Below are 24,494 nucleotides of genomic sequence, written 5' to 3'. Positions count from 1 at the left end.
CTGGGTCAGGCCAAAGCCAGGAGCCAGGAGTTTCATCTGAGTCTCCTGTGTGGGTGACACTTGAACTGTCTTCTGCTCCTTTTTCCAGGCCATTAGCAGGGAACTGGATCAGAAGTATAGCAGGCAGGTCATGAACCGGCACCCATATGAGACGCTGGCATTGCAGGCAGCAGCTTTACCCACTATATCACAACACCAACCCCTAAATAATGTATTTCAATGTGCTTGTGAATATATAAATTATATAAAAATGAGATCTTTTGTATGTAACTCAGATTTTATACTGACTGTATTACATATACTTAGAAGTCTATGAATAATATACTTTTCGAAAAATTAATAATAATTTTAGCTTTCTTTATAGATAGTCTATGTGTTGCCTCAGATCATTTTGGTAAGTTAAAAACAATCTGATAAATGCAATTCACACAATTCTACTTAAGTATTGATGTTGTATCATGTTTTCTTCATTTTGTTTGGAGCGTTCTAGTTTTATTGAAGACAAAATATTCCATAAAGGTGCATAGCTTTATATGTCATGCAATTTTCTGTTTCACTTTTAGTTCCCTTTCTTCCCAAGCTGTTCATCTCAAGAGGCAAGTTAAATGTGTGTGATTACTAATTACTCAATTCATTATGTATTGTAGCAAATTGCTAATCTAATTGTAGTATAGAAGTATGCCAATCAATTAAGTAATTATTATATTAATAACACCTAACTTAATTTACTTTAATTGCTTTTTTGGTTTATAGTGATTCACCAAAGTGAATAAGCACCTCAGATTCCATATGTGACTAAAGATTTCAATTTACTAACTATATTTTTACTTAAAATATTGAGATTAATTGGTACAATTCAACTGATTTTAATCTAAAATCTCTTATTTTATTTTAACTTGAAACTTAGCAGATTTTTTTCTTGAAATAATTAATTCATGTATATAACTTGACAAATGAGGTAATTCAACTGATAAGAAAGAATTGTGTCCCACTAATGAAATGTAGCTTATTTATTTTAGAGGATTCTATGGTGGCAATAGAAATATTTTACAAAATAGAATTAGAATCCATACAAAACTTTAATAAAGGACACTTTAAAAAGTTAATTTTTCTGATTTAGAGGTCTCTGAGTTGAATGATGACAATGATGGTCTTTATGCTTCATTTTCATTGCTATGTTATAATCATTTTATTCTTTTGTTGTTTCTATCTGTAAGCTGTTCTCCCATCCAGTTAATGTCCGGTATCTTAAAAGATTTCCCATGGCCTAAACTAAAATACAAAAACTAAGGTACTTCTTTCGTCACCTGTACATTTGTTTCTTTCTGTTCCACACATTCCCCATCTCTTGCTATTAAAAATTCTACTCATTCTCTAAGAATCACTTCAAACACTTCATGAAATATTCACTGGCCAATCCTGCCACCCCCATCGCATTTTTAGCTAACATTTTTTAAGACAGCTCTATTGAAATATAATCCATCTGTCATAAAACTGACCCATTTACATTGTTTAATACAGTGATTTTAGTATATTCACAATAATGTGACCCTTAACATAATCATTCTTAAAACATTTCATCACCCCTCAAAGAAACCTTGTATCCTTTGGCTCTCCCCTCTAAGTTTCCTATTTCCCTCTGTAGCCCTGGTCAACAAATAACCTACTTTCTGTCTATATAGATTTGACTAGGCTGAAAGTGTCAGATAAATGGAATCATATGTAGTTTTTTGTCTGGATTCTTTCACTTAGCTTGTTTTCGAAGATCATCCATAATATGGCATGTACACATGTCATTTTAACAGAGACCATTCTTATTTTATGGACATGTCACATTGCTTATCCTCTCATTAATCGATGAACATTGGGGTTGTTTCTATTTTGGGAGGATTATGAATAATGCTTCTGGGACCGTCCGTGTGCAGGTTCTATCTGAACATGTGTTTCATTTCTCTTGAGTAATATACCTAAGAAGGGAATTGCTGGGTCAGATAACAACTCTGTGTTTAACTTTTTGAGGAATTGATAGACTGTTTACGAAAGTGACTACCATTTTACATTCCCATCAACAGTAAGGATTCCAATTTCTCTACATCCTTCCCAACACTTGTTATCATCTCTTTTCAAATTATATTCACCCCCACAATATTTTTAAGAGTATCACTCTTAAAACATGTATCATATAAATCCTTGTGTTACAGGTGTTTATCCATGTTTTCTATCCCCTTTTAGACTTTAAATTCTTTAAAGGCAGCAGCCAAATACTATCTACCTTTGAACTCTAAAGAAATCGTCTAACACAATTACTTGTCCTTGCAAGATTCCCATTGAAAAATGTTATGTAGGTAAACAGGAGATCAGAGATAATTTTTTAAAGATTATTTATTTGAGAGGCAGACTTACAGAGAGTGAGAGAGAGAGAGAGAGGTCTTCCATTAGCTGGTTCACTCCCCAAATGGCCTCAACAGCCAGAGCTGAGCTGATCCATAGCCAGTAGCCAGGAGCTTCTTTCCGGTCTCCTGTGGAGTGCAGAGGCTCAAGCATTTGGACCATCTGCCACTGCTATCCCAGGCACATTAGCAGGGAGCTGGATAGGAAATGGAGCAGCTGGGACTCGAACCCTTGCCCATATGGGTTGCTGGTGCTGCCAGCCATGGCTTTAATTTGCTGAGCCACAGCATCAACCCCAATACTTTAATAGTACAAAAGCTGTAACATGTTTTGTTTTGTTTGCCTTGGATATAAATTAATTATAAACATTAATTAATTACAAAATTATCTCAGAGGGCTAGCACTGTGGCATAGTAGGTTAAGCCTCTCCCTGCACCCTCATGGGAGACACAGATGAAGCTACGGGATCCTGGCTTTGCCTGGCTCAGTCCTGGCTGTTGTGACCATTTTGCGAGTGAGACAGTGAATGGAAGATATCTCCCTCTCTCCTCCTCTCTCTCTGTAATTCTACCTTTCAAATAAATAAGTAAATCTTGGAAATAAATAAATAAAATAAAGTACTGGGGGACTTGAATTATCAGATTATCTGTTAATATTAACTGAATCATTCAAGTAATTATGCGGTTCATCACTTCCCTTTTCCATGATATGGACACCTAAAGTGAAGCTTGTCTTCATTCCAGTCCCACTGCTACTAATGGTGTCATTTTAACTATATTTCTCTTCCACTTCCAATTTATAAACTGAAGTTACCACTGCTACTCTTAATTTTAAAAATAACATGTGGAAAGTTGCTCTATAACCAGTGAATTCCCATTGCTTTGCATATTTATGCAAGAGTAGTTAGCATAGGAAAATAGCGACACAAGGAGAAGTATCAAAGTATGAGTTGGATTTTTTAATGGATTTTTCAAAGTGGTAGGTTTATAATCCTTTACACACAGAGACACTAAGATCAAGAACGTGAAACTCAGAGAAAATGAGTTACATAAACTAAGAATGAGAAAAAATATAGACATACAGAGGAGTTCTATGAAGTGTCATCTCTCTCCTGACTTGCGTGGACGCCCATGACAGTTGCCAGTTGTATTCTTCCTGGTGCTTAGAGGGTACAATGTTTTAAAGCTGTTTTTCTTATTATAAACTGGTCAAAATGTCCTCATTTCTTACAATCATGTCCTATTTCAAAGTAAAATCAGGTACCAATTGATGAAAGAAAAGATATTGAGGGGATTTATGATTTTTCTTAAGGTTGACTATTTCTGCCTCCCTAAATCTCTCTGTGTGCATTTACTTGCTCATTTATTCCCTAATATATCTCATAACTATCTAGTGTGTGTGGAGGTACTCAGACTGTGATAGGAAAATAACCTCAGGAGAATTAGCTCCAGTACCAACTATCTCAGTAGTTCAAATAACCAAGACGTTGGGATATGTAATCGTTTTCCCTACTAAATGAAAGTTGGCAATTGAGATGATAGGCTAGGATTTAGAACTTCAATGTTTGCACTTAGAATATGTGAATACCATAGAGTTGATGATATATAAATTGAATGTTACCAAGAACTGATGTAGAAGGGAGGTTCAATGATGTCTGGAGCATTTGGGAAGAAGAAAGGACTCAGAATCTTGGACAATGTAATAAAATTAAAGGAATTCTAAAAGCTAAGAGTTTTTCTCAGAGAAACATGTTATTAAAAATATTCTTCCCCAAATCCTGAAAGTTTTATCACAGTTGTTTAGTGGTCTGAGTAGGTCCTAGAGAAGAGAACATGTTCATTGTTACAGACACAAATGCAAACAATGTCTGTATTAGACCAGTCCGCTGAGGCCTTGCTACTGCATGCAACACAGTCCTAATACAGCAGATGTAACATTCATTCTCCAGCACAACTAGCATTTTTAAAAAGATTTCTCCAGGTTATTCTTACATAGTTTTAGTTACAGAGTCTCAACGAGAAGTAATTCAACTTGATATCTATGTTTAGGGAAAAAATGTCTTTAAAGCATTCTGGATCCTCTAAAATGCATTTTGCTCAGGATTTTTCCCTTAATTTTTAAGTCCATGTGTATTTCAAGGGAAATTTAATCCATATGTCCCTGACTCACTCACACTTAACTCATCAAAATGTTGTTTAGTAAAAGCTATTTGATGTTGAAAAAGCCTATGAGTCTTTATAAGTTTTTTTTTCTCTTTCTCTCTTTGAATTAGGAGGTTGCTTTGCCAGTCATAAATAGTATACCCAAAGGGTTCATAGAACTCACCAAGCTCTTAGAGACAACATTAACACTTGCCTATTTTTTACTAAACCTAAAGTATTTAGATTTCTAACTTATTTTTAAATCAGTTAAAAATGTGTAAAAGCAAATATAAGCTTTGCCTTGAATATCTGACTTTCTTGCCTCCTTTAATTATTTTTACAAACTCCACAAGGCCATTTTACAGCCTGCAAATATTTTAGTGTATCCACATTTCTGATTTCCAAAAGTGTATGTCACCTTCAGCCCTGGATTCTGTAGAAAAAACACTTTTAAGGTATTCTTAACTCTTAATAGTAACTACACCCCTGCTAACTAAACTAGGTACATTGAAAATATTCTAAAAGTACATAAGCAACTATGTTTACTAGATATCAACCATAATTCAAATCATGTATAACATTAGTGAGTCTTTTTTATTTTAAGAATAAACCACCCTTTGTTATGGGCAAATGTTTCCCAAATTACAATAGGAGGCCTTAATTCCTGGTCCTACCATTCCCCCCACCCCACCCCATTTTCTTTGTATTTTCTCTGGAGAATTTCCCATAAAGTGGAGTCATAGTTACAACAAACCTGAAAAAAGCAGCAATAAAAACTCAACTAACTTATCAGTACGCTGTATCTTATTATATGTAGAGTACTGAGCTTTTATAGAAAAATAATTTCTATTTGTTTGAAAGGCAGAGAGACAGAGATAGAGAGATCTATCCACTAGTTCGTTCTCCAAATGCCTGCAGCAACAGGGGCTGGGCCAGGCGAAAGCCAGGAGCCTGGAACTCCATCCAGATCCCCCAAGTGGGTGGCAGGGACCCAAGCACTAGGGACCATCACCTGCTGCCTCCCAGGAAGCACATTAGCAGGAAGGTAGAATCTGAGCAGAGCTGACTTGAGCCCAGGCACATTCCAAGTGACGTCTTAACCGCTACATCAAATGCTGGCACCCATACATTTTTTACAGAAGTTTTGAGGATATTAATCAACCTGCTTAAAATATATGAGCCATCTTGTTTGTCACAGTTGTGGGGAAAATGTGAAATAACACAGCTGTTTTCCTACTGCCATGTCGTAGAAGTCAGCAATTTAGAGTGAGGAGGAAAAGGTGAGGAATACATTCTTCTTCTCACTGCCCCACCCATGACTGCTCAGCTGCTGTCTCTGAAAGACTTAGCACTGGTCCAACATTATGTGAAAAACTGATTTTATCACTACATTTAGAGCAGTGCTATTCAAAACGGCCAATGCAGCTTTCTGCATAATTAAAATAATTTGTAACACCAGGGTTTGTTGCTACAGAGGCAAAATTGCAGCCTGCAGAAAGTCCTTAAACAGTTTGCCATGAGGACAAATGGCAGTCAACTTACAAATAGTTATTCTGGCAGATTCTGCTTTAGCATTTGAAATCATCAGTTCAGTTAAAGAAAGAGTCTAGAATTCTTTATCAACACAGAAAGGAAAGTTTGAGCTTGCTTTCTAAATATTTTAAAATATTTTTTCAGACAAAATATTATGCAACTTCATTGATAAGAAAGATACTGATCAGGATGTTTCCTGTCCTCTTCTTATTCAAAGGTGCAGTTTATTTTTTCTTTTAAGTCACTGACAAAAAAGTATATAGCTGCAGTGCTATGCCATTTACTTCATCTATGAAACAGGAATGGTAAGAACCAGAATCAGAAGAAACTTTTTTTAAAGATTTATTTATTTACTTGAAAGACAAAGTTACCCAGAGAGAGGAGAGCCAGAGAGAGAGAGAGAGAGAGAGAGAAAGAGAGAGGTCTTCCATCCACTGATTCACTCCCCAGATGGCCGCAACTGCTGGAACTGCGCCAGTCCGAAGCCAAGAGCCAGAAGTTTCTTCCCAGTCTCCCACGTGGGTGCAGGGGCCCAAGGACTTGGTCCATCTTCTACTGCTTTTCCAGGTCATAGCAGAGAGCTGAGTCAGAAGTGGAGCAGCCGGGATTCAAACCAGCACCCATATGGGATGCTGGCACTGCAGGCGGCGGCTTTACCCGCTAAGGCACAGCATCAGCCCCAGAAAAAACTTTAAAAAATAACATCTAAACTTACATCTAAACTTGGGCCGTGAAGCTGATTCTCCATTCATCAAGGAAAGTTTTCTCAGGGAAAAATTGAAATAGACAAGTAGTAAAGAGGTCAACACAGACAGGAAAATAGTGCTCAGAGATGTCCTTGTTGAGAGAAACCAATACGACAGGCCTGTAACTTTATAACAACTCTGTGAATTAGGTATTACATTTCATTTTAAGATGTGGAAACTTGGGGCCGGCGCCGTGGCTCACTTGGTTAATCCTCTGCCTGTGGCGCCGGCATCCTATATGGGAGCCCGGTTCTAGTCCCGGTTGCTTCTCTTCCAGTCCAGCTCTCTGCTGTGGCCTGGGAGGGCAGTGGATGACTGCCCAAGTGCTTGGGCCCTGTACCCTCATGGGAGACCAGGAGGAAGCACCTGGCTCCTGGCTTCGGATCAGTGCAGCACGCTGGCCAGAGTAGCCATTTGGGGGGTGAACCAACGGAAGGAAGACCTTTGTCTCTCTCTCTCACTGTCTAACTCTATCTGTAAAATAAATAAATTAAAAAAAAAAGATTCTTTAAAAAAAAAAGATGTGGAAACTCAGGTTCAGACATTTTGACAATTATTCATGACCACGTAACAAACAAGGAAAGGAGCCAAGATTCAAAGCCACATTTCTCTGTCTACAGAAGTCTTTATTTATTCTACTACATCAGTGTTAGGTTTTTGTTAAATTCCAGATTGCAACCAATTGGTGGGTTAAACCAACTAAGGGTGTTATTACCAGCATTGTTTGTAAATGAAATAAAAGAAGAAAGAATGGATTAGAATAGAAAATGTAAAATTCATCAAATGTAGTAAAAAGCTGGAAGGGTCTTTTGGGCCCTTCTCCTCTGATGCCAAACCCTGACTTCACTCAAGTTTATAGTAGTTATTCAGGCAAAACAAATATTAATATTGAATATCTTCTATGTGTAAGACATTGTAGGGGCCGATGCTGTGGCACAGTAGATTAATCCTCCACCTGTGGCACTGACATCCCATATGGGCGCCGGTTCTAGTGCCAGCTGGTCCTCTTCCAATTCCACTCTCTGCTATGGCCCCTGCACCCACATGGGAGACCTGGAAGAAGCTCCAGGCTTCTGGCCTCAGACTGGCTCAGCTCCAGCCTTTGTGGCTATTTGGGGAGTGAACCAGCAAATGGAAGACCTTTCTCTCTGTCTCTCTATCTCACTGTCTATAAATCTACCTCTCAAATAAATAAAAATAAAATCTTAAAAGACATTATGGTGGGCCCTTGGAGTAAAAAGGCACAGATGACAGAAGTTCCTATTCTCAAGGAGGTAATAGCCTAGAGGGAGAAAGAATTAACCTAGATATTCAAGGGAAACTGTGGTTCCACAAATATCATGATTTGAATATCATGGATTCTGGAAAATCTTCCTGGAATTGATGGTTTTGTCTTGAATTTTGAGGAATAAGTAAAAGATTTAGAAATATTTGTTGGGTTGTTGCAAACAGCGGGAAACATATATGCTGAAATATTAACTTCAGTGTGGAACTACAGTAGTTCTAAATTATTTAGTTAAAAAGGATGATGAAACAGATCTCTGAGTTGAGACTGACTAGATCCCTAGGAAAAGGAGGCTCAGGTGCCTGCCATAGGAACCAGGATGTCATCCTGACGGCCATAGTTAGACTGTGAATGATTTTAATCATGGCAGTGATGAATCATATGTATTTTTTAAAGACTTATTTATTTCAAAGGCAGAGTTATAGAGAAGGGAGAGAAAGAGAGGGAAGGAGAGGAAGAGGGAGATGGGGGAGAGAGAGAGAGAGCTTCCATCCACTGGTTCACTCCCCAAAGGGCCACAATGTCTAGGGCTGGGCTGGGCTGGGCCTGACCAAAGCCAGGAGCCAGGAGCTTCTTCGAGGTGTCCCATGTGGATGCCAGTGGCCAAGCACTTGAGCCATCTTTCACTGCTTTCCCAGGCACATTTAGCAGGGAGCTGGATCGGAAATGTTGCAGCTGGGACTCAGTTCGGCACCTATATGGGATTCCAGCATTACAGGCAGCGACATTACTCTACATCACAATGCTGGCCCCCAGATGTATTTTTTAAATCACTCTGGCTCCTGTGTAGAATATAATATTAGTCTTTCCAGACTTAAGGTTAGAAAATGTGACAGAAGCACACTGTTATCTGGACCAGAGGTGATGAGAACCTAAGATAAATTAGTGGCTGCAATGAAGAGGAGAATGGAACAGCTACAAAAATAGAAGTTATTATTTGGAGGACTCCGATAATTGGCTAGTTGCAGAGAGTAAGGATGAGGAGAACGTGGCCTGGGGGAAGAATAGATATAAGCTATTAACTGTGTTTAGACATGTGAAGAAGCAGCATCCTGAGGAAGAGAGGAGTGGAGATGATTGGCTGGGTTTGGTCTGTTAGATATCCAAAAGTTGCAAACAGATGTGAAGGCCTGAAATTTGAAAGCCAGGTTGGTCATGGAGCTAAAACCCCTGAAATCACATGAGGAAAGTGAGACCATAGAAGAGCAATAAACTAAATTTAGGTCCCTGCCAAGAAAGAAGGTCAAGGACAGCCAGCGAAGTTGAGCCCATGAGTCCAACAAGGAAGTCAGGTGGTAGAAATACAAGAGAGAACCATATGCTCAGAAGTCAGGGACTCTGGTTCACATCTTCCTTTTCTTATTTTTAACTAATTAATTTGAAGTCAGAGAGAGACAGAACTCCCATCTGTTTGTTGACTTCCTAGCCTGAGCCAGGCTGAAGCCAGAAGCCAAAAACTCAGAATTGATCTCCCATTTGGGTGGCAAGAACCCAAATACTTGAGCCATCACCTGCTGCCTCCCCAGTGTCTTCATTAGCAGGAAGATGGAGTTAGGAACCAGACCCTGGAATCAAATCCTGGTACTCTATTATGGGACATGGCCATCTTAACCAGCGTCAGCTGCCACTCCTGGCATTTTGAAATTGATATTGCTTGGAATATAAGTACTTTGACAGATGCTAATGAGGAAAAACTTGCATAGTTTAAAGTATTTGAAAAATGCTAGCTTTAAAACTAACACATTACACAGGTTGTTTTGTTGTTGTTAATAGAGTTTTCCAAGCTTCTAACTTATTTATTCTTTTTTTTATTTATAATTATCTGACAGGCAGAGAAAGAGAGAGAGAGACAGACAGACAATAAGCTTGTAACTTAGTAAGCATTGTGTATTTACTAAGCACTTTGGCTGAGGGAGCTGCTCAGAGAAGGTAGTAGTACCAAGAGGGGCAAAGGAGGGTGGGACCAAGTATGTTAGTAGAGAGAGTAACTGACTTGAACAGGAGAGAAGATGGATTTCCTGAAACAAATAAAAGAGATAACAGTAAATGCAGATGTAGAAAAAAATCTTTAGAGAAAGACTTTAGTTCTTATCGTTTAGTAAGAATACTTCATTTGTCATACAATCTGAATGGGTAAATGTTCATATGTTTATTTTCCTTCTTAAAAAGGATGTGTGACCCCCAACAAAGGACCAGTGTCGCTGCTGCACACTGTAATTCCTGAGCTCCAGTCATTGATTCCTTAACCTAAAAAGTCTGACATTCAAAGCCACGTGTGCTGTTTCAGTTTCATCTCACGCTGTTCTTCTTTACACAGTCTCTGGCCATACTTAACTTCCTGCCCGTTCATGCCTGCAGCTGTGTGCATGTGTGTGTGTGTGTGTGTCTTCAGACTACTATGGCCTGTTTACAGCAATCTTCCCCCTCCCATTCACTTGTCCATGCATCACAGCTCACTTCAGATGCCACATCATCATTCTGTCCCAAATACTACCCCCACCAAGAAAGGACTGGAAGTCATCACAGTTCTGTGAATATCTCTAGAATTCTTTTCCGTTCCCTGTCTTGGTGGGAGGTGATATGCATAGCAGTTAAATACCCTGACTTTGAAATCAGATAACCAGGTTTGAATCATTTCTCTACTATTTACTAGTTATGTGAGTTTCCTGAAATTAACCCCACCCCTAAATCTCATGTGTTCATCCTTAAAATGGAGATAAGGGTAGCTATCATAGATTAATTCATGTAAAGTATTTTACACAATGCTTCAACCTTTCTCCCTTATATCAAAATTATTCATGTACACTTCTTATCTTTACCCTATATTTTAAACTTTTTGTGGGTAAAATTTGTTTCTTATGCATCATTCTGTTCTCTCCTGGTGCCGAAAACAATACACTACATATTCAGTAATTTTTTTGACTACGTGAGTGAATGAATGAGTGCTGAGTTAAGTATTTCTCTACATAGCTCATTTACAAAGAAAGAACAATTTATACACTAGGAAAACATGGCAGTTACAAAATTATGCTGTTTAAAAATAATGGTGTGCATATGATATAGCTAGAATAACCAATTATGTTATAATACCTTATTGGTTTTCATTTTTTTAATATTTTCTCTAAAATCTAGTATCACTCATGTTTTTTACAAACTATTTGAAGTCAAGTCCAGAAAAATGTAAAAAAATTGATGTGCTATTTTCAGTGGCCTTTTACTATGATATATAAATACAAAAATAATATGTATCACTTTCTTTTTAAAAATAGATTGATTTTTTATTTGAAAGGCAGAGTTACAGAGAGTCAGAGGCAGAAAGAGAGAGAGAGAGAGAGAAAGAAAGAAAGAAAGAAAGTCAGTCTTCCATCCACTGGTTCACTCCCCAGATGGCCACAATGGCTGGAACTGCACCAATCCGAAGCCAGGAGCTTCTTCCAGGTTTCCCCACTTAGGTACAAGGCCCAAGGACTTGGGCCATCTTCTGCTGCTTTCCCAGGCCATAGCAGAGAGCGAGGTCAGAAATGGAGCAGCCAGGACTCGAACCAGCACCCATATGGGATGCTGGCACTACAGGCAGCGGCTTTACTTGCTACGCCATAGCACCAGCCCCAATATGTATCGTTTTCTAAATTCAATTCTGTAAACACAGATGGCCTACTGTGTGATGAATACTGTGTTAGGAGAAAAAAATAATGCCTCTGTCTTAAGTATGTTGTGCCAAATTGGATAAATAGACTTCTAAACATATTTACTCAGTATATTATACTTAGTATTTTGTAAGTCCTACAACAAAGACGTACCCAGGAAACTATGAGAATACAAAAGCAATGTACTTAGTCCAATGTAAGAGTACAAAGACTTATTCTGACTAGTTAGATAGATTTAAATCATATCCTCTGGTTTATTCACTCATCTAGTCTAGTAGGAATTTACTCTTCCCGATCATTAAATGATATCCTAGTGCCATAAAAGAGTCATACCCTTCCAGGAGGTGAAAAATGTATTCCATATGTTAAACTAAATGTAATATAGCTAGAAGCACAAATCTCAGCTGACTCACCTATTAAATCAAAAGGCAGAACAAATTATAACACTGAACATTAAAACTATCATTGCTTTTCAGTATTTTGTGTGTGTGCTACAAAATAAGTCAAAGCTGTTTTACTTATGCTTTGTAAGCTTTTTATTTCTGTAAAATCACTGATTATATTTGCAGAAAATGAACTTGTGTTGGTTGGTTTCTTTTCCTTTTTTTTTTTTTCTTTTTTAATATGAGAGAGAGAGAGCTCTCTCTCATGCTTCCAACTGTTGATTCACTCCCCTTAAGGCCTATAAAGGCCAGAACCTCTGGAGCTCAATTCATGTCTCCATGAAGGGTATTGGAACCATCCTTGCAGCTCCTAGGGTCTGTGTTAATAGGAAGCTGGAATCAAGAGCCAGAGCCAAACATAGAGCCCAGGCACTCCTGTGTAGAATGTGGGCATCTTAACCCACTAAGAATCTTTAGCCCCATTAGTTTCTTTTATAATAATTACTTTTTCTACAAATAAATTATAAAACATGATAAATTAAAGTTATAGCCTATCAAATTGTCTCTTGTCTCTCAAAATTCTTTTTTAAAAGATTTTATTTATTTATTTGAAAGAAAGAGAGAGAAGGGGAGAAAGAGATGAGAAAGAGAGAGATCGTCCATCTTCTGGTTCACTCCTCAAATGGCTACAATGGCCAGGGCTGGGCCAGGCCAGAGCCAGGAGCCAGGAGCTTCTTCCAGGAATCCCATGTCGGTACAGGGGCTCAAGTACTTGAGCCATCTTCCATTGCTTTCCAAGGCTCATTAGTAGGGAGCTAGATTGGAAGTGGAACAGTCGGGTCTCGAACCAATGCCTATATGGGATGCTGGCATCACAGGCGAAGGCTTAAATTGCTACACCACAGCGCCAGCCCCTCTCAATACTTTTTTATTTACTATAAACACATTAAATAAGATGGGATTTTCAGATATTAGTATAAAATAGGTGTCCTATCGTGATGAACAGACAGAATGCTAAATTGCAGTATTACATTGTTCATATATTGAAGACTCCTTTCAGACTGGAAAGTTAATGTTTCCAGAAGGATGTTGAGTTAGGTATCAAAAGAGTAATATGAGTTTGTGAGCACCTGTCTTATTTTGCACAATAATAATCTAAGGAAACCTCTGAACTGTGGAGATAATTGGTCATTATTAATCTGAATCTTAAAGATAAATTATGCCCAAGAATTTACCATAGAGCATCAGGAAGCCACTTTTTGGGCACAATGAGCCTTTGTAAAATTTGGTTTTATGGAGTATTTATAATGAATAGTTTAGGATCATTTTATGCGTGTGTATGTGTGTGTGTGTTTTAGGGAAAAGGCAGTGCTAAAATTTACACTGCCAACCCTTGTGGTATATATTATGAGTTCTTCACATTATCTTTTTATTGTTCCAGTAAAAGCATTCTGTGGCTATGTCCACACAAGAAAAGTTTTTGAAAATTTCAGAGGATCATTATTCTAATAGTTTATTTGAAAAATAATATTCTCGTTATGCAAAGAAAACAGTCACTGTAGAGAGATTTTTGTTGCTATGATTTCTTTATTCCTTGAGGCAGTTCAAATGCCTGAAACCCAAGAAACTATGGTGGCTAATAGAAATCTAAGATTTCTTGCAGTGTTCTTTGGAGACCCTCCCTCTCCCTAGGCAAATACACCAACACCTCCACTTTCCTAAATGCCTAAAGCTTCTCTCAGATTTCAAAACAAAATCCCAGCTTTCTCTATTTTTCAGTAGTTTATTTTAAATCATTTTGAGGTAAATGCTTTTAGTTCTATGGGAGCGCATTTTTTAAAGTAACAGTACTATACTTTTAAAAAGCTTTTATTAATATAAATAGAACTAATTTTATGTATGCCATGGGTAACAGTACCATACTTAAAAATCAGTCCAAAGCCGCGATAGATAATTTTAGATATGATTAGTAACTCACGTAGTGAGTTATTTTCCCACAATTTTTATCACATTACAGAAGTAATCATAAAAATTTACTCTGTAATTATGTTTTGGCCTTAAATTTTTTTGGAATAATATCCTTTCACACTGGACATAAAGACATTCAGGTTAGTTTCAGATGTAAATAATATCAGATTGTAAGTTTAATAATATCGCTAAGGCTAGCCAATGTTTGTTATCCCCAAATAATGGTCTTTTATATGTTCTAAAGGCCAATTAAACACCTGGTTTCAAAGTAGTTGAGTTTGAAGACAATCTATATAGCTACTTAAAGTTTTCTTAATATTACTAGTGTAGGAAATAGTCAAGTGATCCTAAAATACATTGCAATTTCTTGTACCCTCATTGTAGTTTTTCCAAGTGAAAGTCATCAAAAAATCTAGTAATGCCAATTCTAATTAAACTTCAACATTTTTTCTCCATATATATAAAAAATAGATATATTCATTGCTGTGTTTTGTATTCAAATGTGTAGACAAGGTTAGAATGGCTTGAAAATTTAATTGGCATAATTGCCTTTTAAAAGTTAGAATGTTATTGACCTCCATACAAAAATGATTAATTTCTTCATCTGATGGGAAAAAAGGCAGCCTCTAATCTTTGAGAATTGGTCTGACCTGTATCTAGGGCTCCTAGTGTTGGGATATGGCCTGGAGCTCACAACTCTCTTGTTGGATGTATGCAACCTTACAGAACACCAACATCAGATAAGGGCACAGGATGATGATCTGAGACCAAAAAGAAAAAAAAAAAAAAAACCATAATTTTGTCTAAGCACAGACAAAAACAAGGTATTTTGTGTGCCACAAAAATACCAAATATCCCCCTCTCCTGGCTAATAGGAGTAACTGCTACTTCTTTTCATGTAGCGCCCAGATAAGCTTTATTAAGTTACCCAATCACAAAGTTGTCCCTGCTCCCTGACAGCCCAGTCCAGAGCAAATATCTGCACCCTTGAACCAAAGTCCAAAGTTCACATCTTTTGCTGTCTCCTTCACTGCAATGAGCATCAACCCAACTTGTTCAACCATAAATGTGGCCCTGGTGGTCTTTGGCAGGAAAGCATTGATGCATCCATAGCCCAAAATTGTGGAAATAGGGCTATTATAGTAAAAACGTAAAAGAATGTTGTAAACTGTAAAGTTCTATTAAAATGTCAATATATCATTATTTTAAGATTTCTAGGCTTGGAATTTTGATTTTCAGCAAAATAATCCAAACCCACAAGTATTTAACATTCTACTTTAGAAATATATCTGATGAATAGTTCCCTTTTCAAATATAAAACATGTGTACTCTCTACTCTTGAGTCCACAATGAGATTTACCATCTCAGCTGATGGCAAACTAATGAATCTAATGAAAAGTTCCTTCTTTTAAAGGCTCTTTTCATCATGCTTGGGTTATCTTTGTTTTAGTTCAGATTTTGAACTAGCAAATTAATATTAAGTAGTATCACTAACAGAAAAATAGTCATAGATCAGTGTTTTTAAACATTGTATTACCAACTGTAAAAAGTAAATAACAGTAATTTTCCTTCTTGTCACTTTAGATGGTGAAATTTTAAATCAGTTAAATCAAATATCAATACCGTAGGAAGAAATTTTGCCCTATTCATTTGTTTTACCATCCTTTAGTATCATTACTTTACCTTTGTGTGTGCTGAGGTCATTTTATTAATTTATCCTTATAGCAGTGATTGGCATGAATATGTTTAGGCTCATTCCCCAACTCACTACTCCAAGCAAAGTTTAGGAAGCTAAATTTGAAGTTTTTAAAATTATCTTCTAGACTAGAATCAGCTTGAGCAGCATCTCATTGGTACTAAATTTTTTTTTTTTTTTTTTTTTGAGAGAGAGAGAGAGAGAGATCCCAGGTTTTCAAATAACCAGAAACCATATGGAAGATCTGCAGGTTTGTGATTGTGCCTAATGTAAACATTTTAATATCGGATCCCTAAAATCCAGAGGCTCCCCCGAAGGCGATTAAAACATAATCCCCTCTCTCTATTGCTGTAGTGGATTAACTCCGTATCCTCTCTGCGGCTGGTTTGCTCCCTGAAGGCTACAACAAAAAGACTCAGGGCTCCTTAAACATGCTATGGAATTGGAAGTTGTAATTGGAGATTTCCAAAGGACAGGGGGGGAAATGACACACTACTAAAGCTGAATATTTCATGATGTGTCTTTCTTACGGAAGGATCAGTTCGAAACCCTTTTATAAACCCCCAGAAAACCTCAACTCCATTGAACAAAATTGGAGTAGAATCAAATGGACGCACAGTTCCCTCTGAGAAACGCAGAGAATTAAGTAGAGAAAATGTGTTCCCCCTTGAAACTTCATGGGATTGTGTACTTAAAATCTGTAATATGTTTCAGTAAATCAGTGAGTATGGTTTCGATAATGTGCTTAATGATCTTTTCTTTTCTCAAATTGTCCCAATTTAATTGTTGTGTATGTTCAATTATTTTTGAAGAGAAAGAAGCGGTTCGCCATTTTTAATGTTTTTGACCCTTCTTCGTCTCCAAATGCCAGAAACCTCTGTTTAACCATAAATCCATAGTCCTCTGTTGAGAAGGCAGACTTTGCTGAGGTTTCAGCAAGGGCCCGCGAGGTACACGACGACACGTCGCCTGCGAGGTGAATCGCGTCGCCTTCTTTCTCACCTCCTCAGGGCCGACAGTGCCCGCGCGGCTCTCCCGGAGCGGAAGCGGGAACGCGGCGCCCGCGGGAGACCCGGCCTCGGAAGGGTTAAGGGAGCGGTTCGAACCGGCCCGGCGCTGGGGTTGCGGAGGCGGGCGCGCGAGGCGGGAGGCGCCGCCGAGCGCGCGCACAGACCCTCCAATAAACACAAAGGAGGGCCTGGGGAATAGAAACCCAAATCCACTTGTAATCGTACAAGAGATTCGGGCATAATTACTTGAGCAACCTAGATTAAGATTGATGAGCCTTTAAAGTGGCGCTTCAGATCGACCGCCTCGCCCTTTGCAAAGAAAAGCCTTGTGGAGCCGAGTGGACCCCGACTCCGCTCGGCTGCGCGGCGGACCCAGCCCGCCCGAGACCGAGGCCGGGAGTCCCTCGGCGAGCCCCAGGGCTCAGCGGGGCGGCGAGGGCAGTCAGACGGGGAAAGGGCAGTCCGGTCCCCACTGTCCGACCTGGCTGAAAGCTGACAGTGGCCCAAGGTGTTTCCTGGCCACCCCTGTAACCGCGACAGGGCCGGCGTGGCCTTCGGTCTCAACAGCCAGGGCGGCAAGGTTCGGCGTGCGCTGCTCCCCGGGACCACGGACGGCGCCGCCGCCGCCCTCACCCGGGCTCGGCCCGGCCGGATCCCCTGGCGGCGGCGGCGGCGGCGGCGGCGGCGGTGGCGGTGGCGGTGGCGGTGGCGGTGGCCGCCGCGGGAACGGTGCGCGGCCGCGGGCTCTGGTGGGCGACTGCCTTCCCCACTGGCTGTGTCTGGCCTGCCTGTGCGTGCCCGAGAGGCGACGCGGGAGGGATTCGGATGCGCCCTCGCCGCCGCAAAGAGAACGCGTGGTTTCTGATGTCCCCGAAGAAAGCACGCCCTTTGAGAGATTTCGAAGGGGGGATTTCAGTAATCCGCCTTTGAATTCATATTCTGCGACGTGAAATCCCTGAATTTGAACCTGAGTTTTTAGTTTGCGGGAATTCCAAGTAAGCACCTAATAGACACATTTCCTCAAAGTGTCTTCTCCCAAGTTGAGAGTTGGCACTTTGGGACGCCTTTCAGAGAACTGTTTTCTTAACGCGTCTCCCATGTTCATCACTTGTGTCCCATTCTCTGTGAGGAAAGCGCTGCTGAGAGCGTCGTCCTTCCCGGGATCAGAACTTCGGGTGTCCCTGGGTGTAGGCGCGTGTGCGGCGCTCCTCAGAACACCGCGATAAATTCGTCTTCGCCAAGGTGCAAGCCCCTTGGCGGGACGGACGGCACATGTTTGGGTCCTTTGCCTTTGCCACTCTGGCCTGGCGTGGCAAACAGCGAGCCGCGGCCTCTCGGGCCGCGGTTCCTTGGGGCCAGTGCTCACCGCGTGGGCGCCCGTGGAGAGAGCTGGGCGGCCTGGGACGCGTTCTGCACATTTAACCCGGTTAATGGCAGAGCCTTGCCAACCGTGTGGGATCTCTAGTCGCAGGTTGCAGACTCCAGTGTTAAGGGTCGCTTATTCGGTATTCTGACCTCTTGGGGTTTGATCGAATTATTTATTTCTAGTGTCGTTGTAAGGTAATGTACAGAAATCCAAGCAGCCCTCTCTCATGGAAAGAGCGTGCCGCATCATAGAGGCACGGTTCTTCCTTTTGCAGCTTTTAAAATAAAAATCTGGGATACCCTTCTGGGAGGGAGCAGGAGCAGGCCGGAGGGGCTCAGCTTGACGGTGCGCTTGTCTTGCAGGCCCAGTGGTTCTCAGCACCCCGGCCCAGCTCATCGCGCCAGTGGTGGTGGCCAAGGGGACCCTCTCCATCACCACGACAGAAATCTACTTCGAGGTAGATGAGGATGATCCTGCCTTCAAGAAGATCGACACCAAAGTGAGTCCAAGGATTCCGTGTACAGTAATGGTGGCTTTGCGGCAGGAGGTGGTTTTCAATTCTGCTGGGTTTTAAGTGACAGTGGGGGAAGAGGGCACTTTCTTATCTTTCTCATGGAAACTAAAATGAATGAAATAACATGCTCTTTTATGGAATCTTGTATTACCAGAGCATGCACATTTTAACGGTCATTCTGTGACTGTCTTTGTGTGCACTTGGGCATATGTAGAAGTTAAGCCAATTGCTCCCAAGTCCCTAGGGTACAGCATCTCGGGCTCTCTGGGAAGACTGGGAGGGTCTAGTGAAATTTATTAAGTTCGTTTTCGGTTTCCAAAAGTACAGATTACAATATGAATTATTATTTATTGAAAGATTATAAGGAAACTGGAAAAGAAAACCGTTTGAATATAAATCCATCTGCATTATACATCCCATTTTTCATCTCCTGAAATAACATTGGATTTTACCTATGGATTTAAGAGGAAATGATACTCTGAGAAGCTTTCATTTTTTATGTATTACATGGTATATATCAGTGCTCAGAGGTTTAAAGGTTGTTTTCTTTGGGAGTAATGCCAGAAAATATATATTTGGATCATTTAAAATTCATAAATCTTTACTTAGTAAATCTCATTGTGTAGATTTTAAATACTTGAGTATTAGAGCAGTTCTACACTTCAGCACTTTTTTCTGAGATCCATTTTTATTGTTGTAACTTTGATGTTACCATGCAATTGGCAAACTTCTTTCCTGAGGTTAAGAATTCAAGAGCATTTAAGTCATAGCAGAAATTCTAGCATCATTTTACGAAGATCTTCCCCTTAAGGAGTTTTCAGAGGCATGTATTCTAAAATACACAAACCACCCCTATAGATCCAGAACTTTATTATTTGTATTTAATTGCTACCTAGAAATAAAGCATTATTAAATAGTATGTGTAGGCTAGCAACTGAGATACTACAGTTCACCACTACCTGAATTAACTAACTTTAGGCCCATAGGTGATCAGCCATTTCCACACTTGTTGACTATTAAAATGCTGTGAAGGATGGACACAGGATTTTTAGCTCCAAAAGCACTGAATTTTAAAAATGAGCTTGAATGTGCTGTTTGATTTTAAATAATTTCAAGTTTGTCTTTATACTTTTATCATTAGTTTGCCCTATAAAGGGGAATTTTTAAATTTATGATTATTTTACTAATGGAACCTATATCACATAAAATACTGTTTGACATAAAATATATCGATCAGAGATTATCTTCATTAGCTTGTTTTCATATACAAATTTCAAAAGATCCATTGTCAATTTTATTAAATTCATTTTCTTAGTCTGACTTTTAACTCAATAATCTTTTATGTCAAAATAGATTTCTTCCTTGTAGTATGAAAAGTGCTACAGAAATTCTCAAGGATAAATTTAAATGAATTGTCTTATAAGTGAGCTAGAAGGTGGACATAGATTATCCTCTGTAGTTATATAAAAAGGGCTTTTCTCCTTGGTTTAAGGTCATATTTTAATGATTTCTTTAGCATGTTTCTCAAAGTATTTAAAACATTCAAGTGTGTTCAAAATGGAGCGTTACATCTTTTGATAGAAAAACAATTGAAAGTGAGACACAAGTTGTATTTTACTTCATTTATTAGCTTCTAATTAAATAAAAACCAGCAACAGAAATTTAAATCTAAATCACAAAAAGTAATTATCCAGTGTATTTCAAGTGCATTTTTCAAATATATAATTCAGATATTCAAGCGTTATTATATAAGCTGAATTCAAATTTCTTTGAATATATTTAAATAACATTTCAAGTATATTTATGGAATGTCAGAAATAGAACAAGCAATATATTTGAAGCAAAATGTAAACTTTTTAAAGTTCAGACACTTTCAAAGACAGGTAAAAGTACCAGGAGGGAATCTACCTTTAAATGGTATCTTTGTTAGTGGAAAATGTCTGGAAGTATCCAAAATGGCAATTTAAATTCTGTTCACCAAATCACAAAACACCAATATCCACACTTTCAAAGACAATGTGAGATCACAATATTTGTTACAAACCAAAAATATACATTACACTTGGCTTCCGATGGCGTATCCAGACCGCGTGTTACTCACAGACAGATGCACCTAAGTCACCAGGATTGCTAATAATCCTTTGGTAGTTAGGCAGAGTGTTCTCTGTAGTCTTGCATTGCAGCTGGGCTCTTTTCCGGGTGCTGCCCTGTACTTTTTCAAGAGAGATGTGAAACCGGTGTGAAGAAGTCTTCTAATACTTATGGGTTTAAGGTGTTCTCCATCGCTTCTCCTACCTTTCCTCCGCTCAGAGGAGTGGGCGAGAGGATACCTACACGGTGTGTGACGGTTCCTTTTTAAGGAAGAGATTGTTTGCACTGTGGAGCGTAATATTAGGAATCTAACAGGAAGTTTACACTCAATCAGGACTTTGAGAAGAAGAATCGTTTCGGCTCTCGATTAAGTCACCCTCTAAAGTTTTTCCAAACTTTTTGGGTTGGTCAGGATCTCTCTTGCCAGTCGCCACGTTTGTTTGGCAGCGTTCTCCAGGGCCGAGTGAGGTTTGCCTTGAAAGAGATCTAAGTTGGGTAGGAAGTAGTGGGGACACCGCCGGCACTGCAGGCAGGAGATGAGCTGCAGCAGAATCCCGTTCAGCCGATCGCCCAGGCACGACTCGTCCCAGTCCGACTCCCGGGGGTGCTTTTCACACTCGTAGGAAACCAGAGTCTTCATGTGGTAGTTGTTGAGGGGCTGGCCGGGCAGTTCGAGGTGCCGATCCCGTAAGGTCTTGAGAATGGAGAGGCATTTCTTTCTGCAGCCCCCCATCTGCAGTCTGTTCTCCGCTTCGGCGAACTGCAGCACCCAGGCGTCGCTCTCGGCCGAGCTCTGCTTGCCGGCCAGGGAGTGGCACTCCTTGGACAAGAGATTGAACCCTTCCGCTTTGACCTCCGCCACCCGGTTGGGCCCCGGCCAGGGGATGTGGGGCAGTGGCCAGTGGGCAGCACTCCTCGGCCAGATCCCGGTGCATTTAAAAGCCGGGGTGATCTGCACCACGTACCTATCTCGGATTCTCAGTTTCACTTCGCTGGTGTCTGCCACCATCTTTACCACATCCCGGTAGCTACATTTGTCCACCGCCTGAGCCACCAGCGTCTGAAACCTGGACCGGATCTTGCGCGCCGAGAGGTAGCCGGAGGCGGTGATGAACTCCACCCAGAGGGACATGCTCCGCTTGCGCCCGTCGCTCAGCTTCAGCACCGCGCAGCCGGGCAGCGAGCCGTCGTCCACGAAGTTGAACACCCCCATTTGGTTAAGATACAGCACCACTTCGAACTCGGTGGGGGAGATAACCTCGAGGCCCTCGTAGCGATTGTCCATCTCGTTGAGAGAGCTGATGAAGCGGGGCTCCTGCACCTCCACCTCCTTCAGCACGTCGGAGACGACTTTGCAGACTTCCCGGATAGTTTTGGCAATGGCAGCTTTCCTGGCTTGGCATTTCTCGTTGTAGTACTTATTCAGATGGTAGACCAGCTTGGCCTGGGCCGCGATCATGTTGGGGCAGAGATCCGGATTGTACACCGGAGTCTCGCAGTAGGCTGTGGGATCCAATGCGGCTGCTAGAGCTGGAGCCAACTTCGGTGGAGAAACGGGCCGCGGCGCTCAGAAACGGGTGCAAGGGTCTCCGAGGTGCGCGGCTCTCCCCGCCGCGGCCGCGTCCCCCTTCCTTTTATCTCTGAGCCCCGCCGGGCTTAAAGTGAAAGGTGATTCTCCCCCCTCGCTCTGCCTCTCTTCCTTCTACACAATCCGTGAGTGAGAGAAACGCATGGAGAGAGCACCTTCTCCGTAATAAAAACAAAAGTTGCGCTGAGACCCCGCAAAGCTCTTCCAGTAGTCAAAATAATCACCCCTGTCCGTGTTTATTTACGCCTGCCTGTACTCATCGTGTGTGCAGGACGTTAATGAGATGGAGGAGAAGTGTGCTGGGTGTGCGTCGGGGTGAGTGTGCGCGCGTGTGTGTCAGAGGAAGCCGCTGTCGGTTTGTCTAAGAGCCCAGATGCACTCGTGTGGAAATTATAAAGGCAGGGCCAGGCAGGCGGGCGGCCAATCGCCACTGGGCTCGTCACGACAGCCTCCTTCAGCTCCAGCCCGGCTAATTAATCCCCCCGCATGGATGCAGGCACACAAACTAAAGGTAGGAGGCTGCTGCCGGCAGAAAACCACCCAGGCCACCTAGACAGTTTGGAAATCAAGAGGAATCTCTCAGCTTTGGTGTTACTTGAAGCATATTGACGTTTTGAAAAGACTTGGCAAACCGTCTCTCTTCCGTGCTGAAAACCCTGCTAGTCTTTTTACCGCTGAAATGCAAATACAGGTGTATCAGTGGTCATCCATCAATTAGTGAACTAGATGGGGTTAGCTTAAAGGAGAGTTACTAACTTGCATTTAGAGTGAGATAATTAATGTCCGCTAATCCTCAGGGTCTTTTTGAATGCAGGTTGAAAGTTTGTTCTTTCATGCACTGACTGCTGGCATACGGAAGCTGACTTTAGCTGGGGGTCATACCTGAGTTCTTTTCTCATTCTGGATGTTCCTATATGTTAGAATGATTTGTGTGCATTGTGCAGGTAGCATGTTCTTAAAAAAAAAATGCACTTGTTGAGAGGATTTCAAAAAGTCCGGCTGAGTGTGTTAGCTGTTGTCTATCCCAGTTTAAATTGGGCTGTTTAAAAAAATGTTTAGCACCTCCCTGCCCCCCCCCCATCTGCAGCATCCTCTCCCCACCACCCTTGCTCTTGGGTAGGCTCACCCTGCTAAACAGGTAGGGCCTTGGTAAGCTGTATATGCACTTGTCAGAATATTTGAAACATAAATTATCTCTGGGATTGAAAAGCTGTTTTCTTGCAGTTTCATAGTGAGCTGTCTCCATGTCTGAAATTCAAAGGAGGGGTCAAGATCAGACCTCCTGAAAGATAACTAATCCTTAAAATCTGAAGGTCCGAGTTTTCTGGTGTGTTTACAAATATAAATAAGGCTGTTTCACCCATCTTCAGTGTCTTCAGTGGTGACCTGACAGGACACTTCTAGTTTTGTCTGTTTCATGTGAGTTGATTAAGGGGAGACGGCTAATGTTTTCAAAGAAAATTAATTTGCAGTCAGCCAGGTCTTTGGGGGGTTTACACATCATTTTGTTAAAAAGTGAAGGGAATCTGCATTTCTAAGTAGGAAGGAGAAATGGGTTCATGCAGAACAATTTTCTCTCCCCCTGTGGTGGTGCCCGTTGTATCTTCAGTGTACAGGAAACTGAAGAAATACCATTTCAGGGTTATCTAGTGGTTTTCAAACCTAGGCAGATATTTAATTGCCTGCTTTCCACGTAGATGCCCTGTCTTCCAAATAACGAATATTTCCAGTGAAACCCTTCAGGTAGCAGGTTTGAAGAGACTTTCTTTTATATCACTCTTAACAAGATCTTGTTGAGGGTGTCCACTTTTAAAGAGTTTAGTCTTTCTTTCCTTTCTTTTTCTTTTTCTTTCCTTCCTTCCTCCCACCTCCCCCCCCCCCTTTGATAGGTACAGGAATCACAAGAGCCACCTATTATTTACTGTCTTGTTATCTGAGGGCTAGAGAATCCGATTTAGCTTAAAAATCGTACACTGCATTTGGGACGCAAGGCATCCATCTACTTTATTGCCCAAGACCCTTCCGTTCCCTTAGAAGCTAGGACTGGGAACCCAGAAAGCCCCTCCCCATTTTGCGGGCGTCGCGGGTGAACGCACTGCTACCTTTTGGCAGCTGGAAGAGGTGGAAGAGAAGGC

At 40.8% G+C, this 24,494-nt stretch overlaps 2 protein-coding genes across 11 annotated transcripts in view; one reads left to right on the top strand and one right to left on the bottom strand.

The window, feature by feature from the left end:
* Nucleotides 1–24,494, top strand: part of NBEA (neurobeachin) — a 726,466-nt gene that overhangs the window by 491,496 nt on the left and 210,476 nt on the right. For 6 of the 10 annotated variants that reach the window (XM_070049018.1, XM_070049022.1, XM_070049021.1 and 3 more), the window contains 2 exons: nt 564–596; nt 18,529–18,665. In XM_070049018.1, the coding sequence (XP_069905119.1) occupies nt 564–596; nt 18,529–18,665 (170 nt within the window). The remainder of the gene's footprint in view (nt 1–563; nt 597–18,528; nt 18,666–24,494) is intronic. The other 4 variants (XM_070049020.1, XM_051831739.2, XM_051831740.2 and 1 more) reach the window with 1 other exon arrangement.
* Nucleotides 20,288–24,463, bottom strand: MAB21L1 (mab-21 like 1). Its single transcript, XM_008273543.4, has one exon. The coding sequence runs from the start codon at nt 22,228–22,230 to the stop codon at nt 21,151–21,153; it is 1,080 nt and encodes a 359-aa protein (XP_008271765.1). The 5' UTR covers nt 22,231–24,463; the 3' UTR covers nt 20,288–21,150.

Source organism: Oryctolagus cuniculus, chromosome 9, assembly GCF_964237555.1.
Source record: "Oryctolagus cuniculus chromosome 9, mOryCun1.1, whole genome shotgun sequence".
Lineage (NCBI taxonomy): Eukaryota > Metazoa > Chordata > Mammalia > Lagomorpha > Leporidae > Oryctolagus > Oryctolagus cuniculus.
The sequence above is the reverse complement of the archived record's forward strand: the minus strand, read 5'-3'. Positions and strand labels throughout refer to the sequence as shown.

Coding starts and splice junctions, on each gene's coding strand:
- MAB21L1 (XM_008273543.4), bottom strand. CDS start 22,230: ATGATCGCGGCCCAGGCCAAGCTGGTCTACCATCTGAATAAGTACTAC.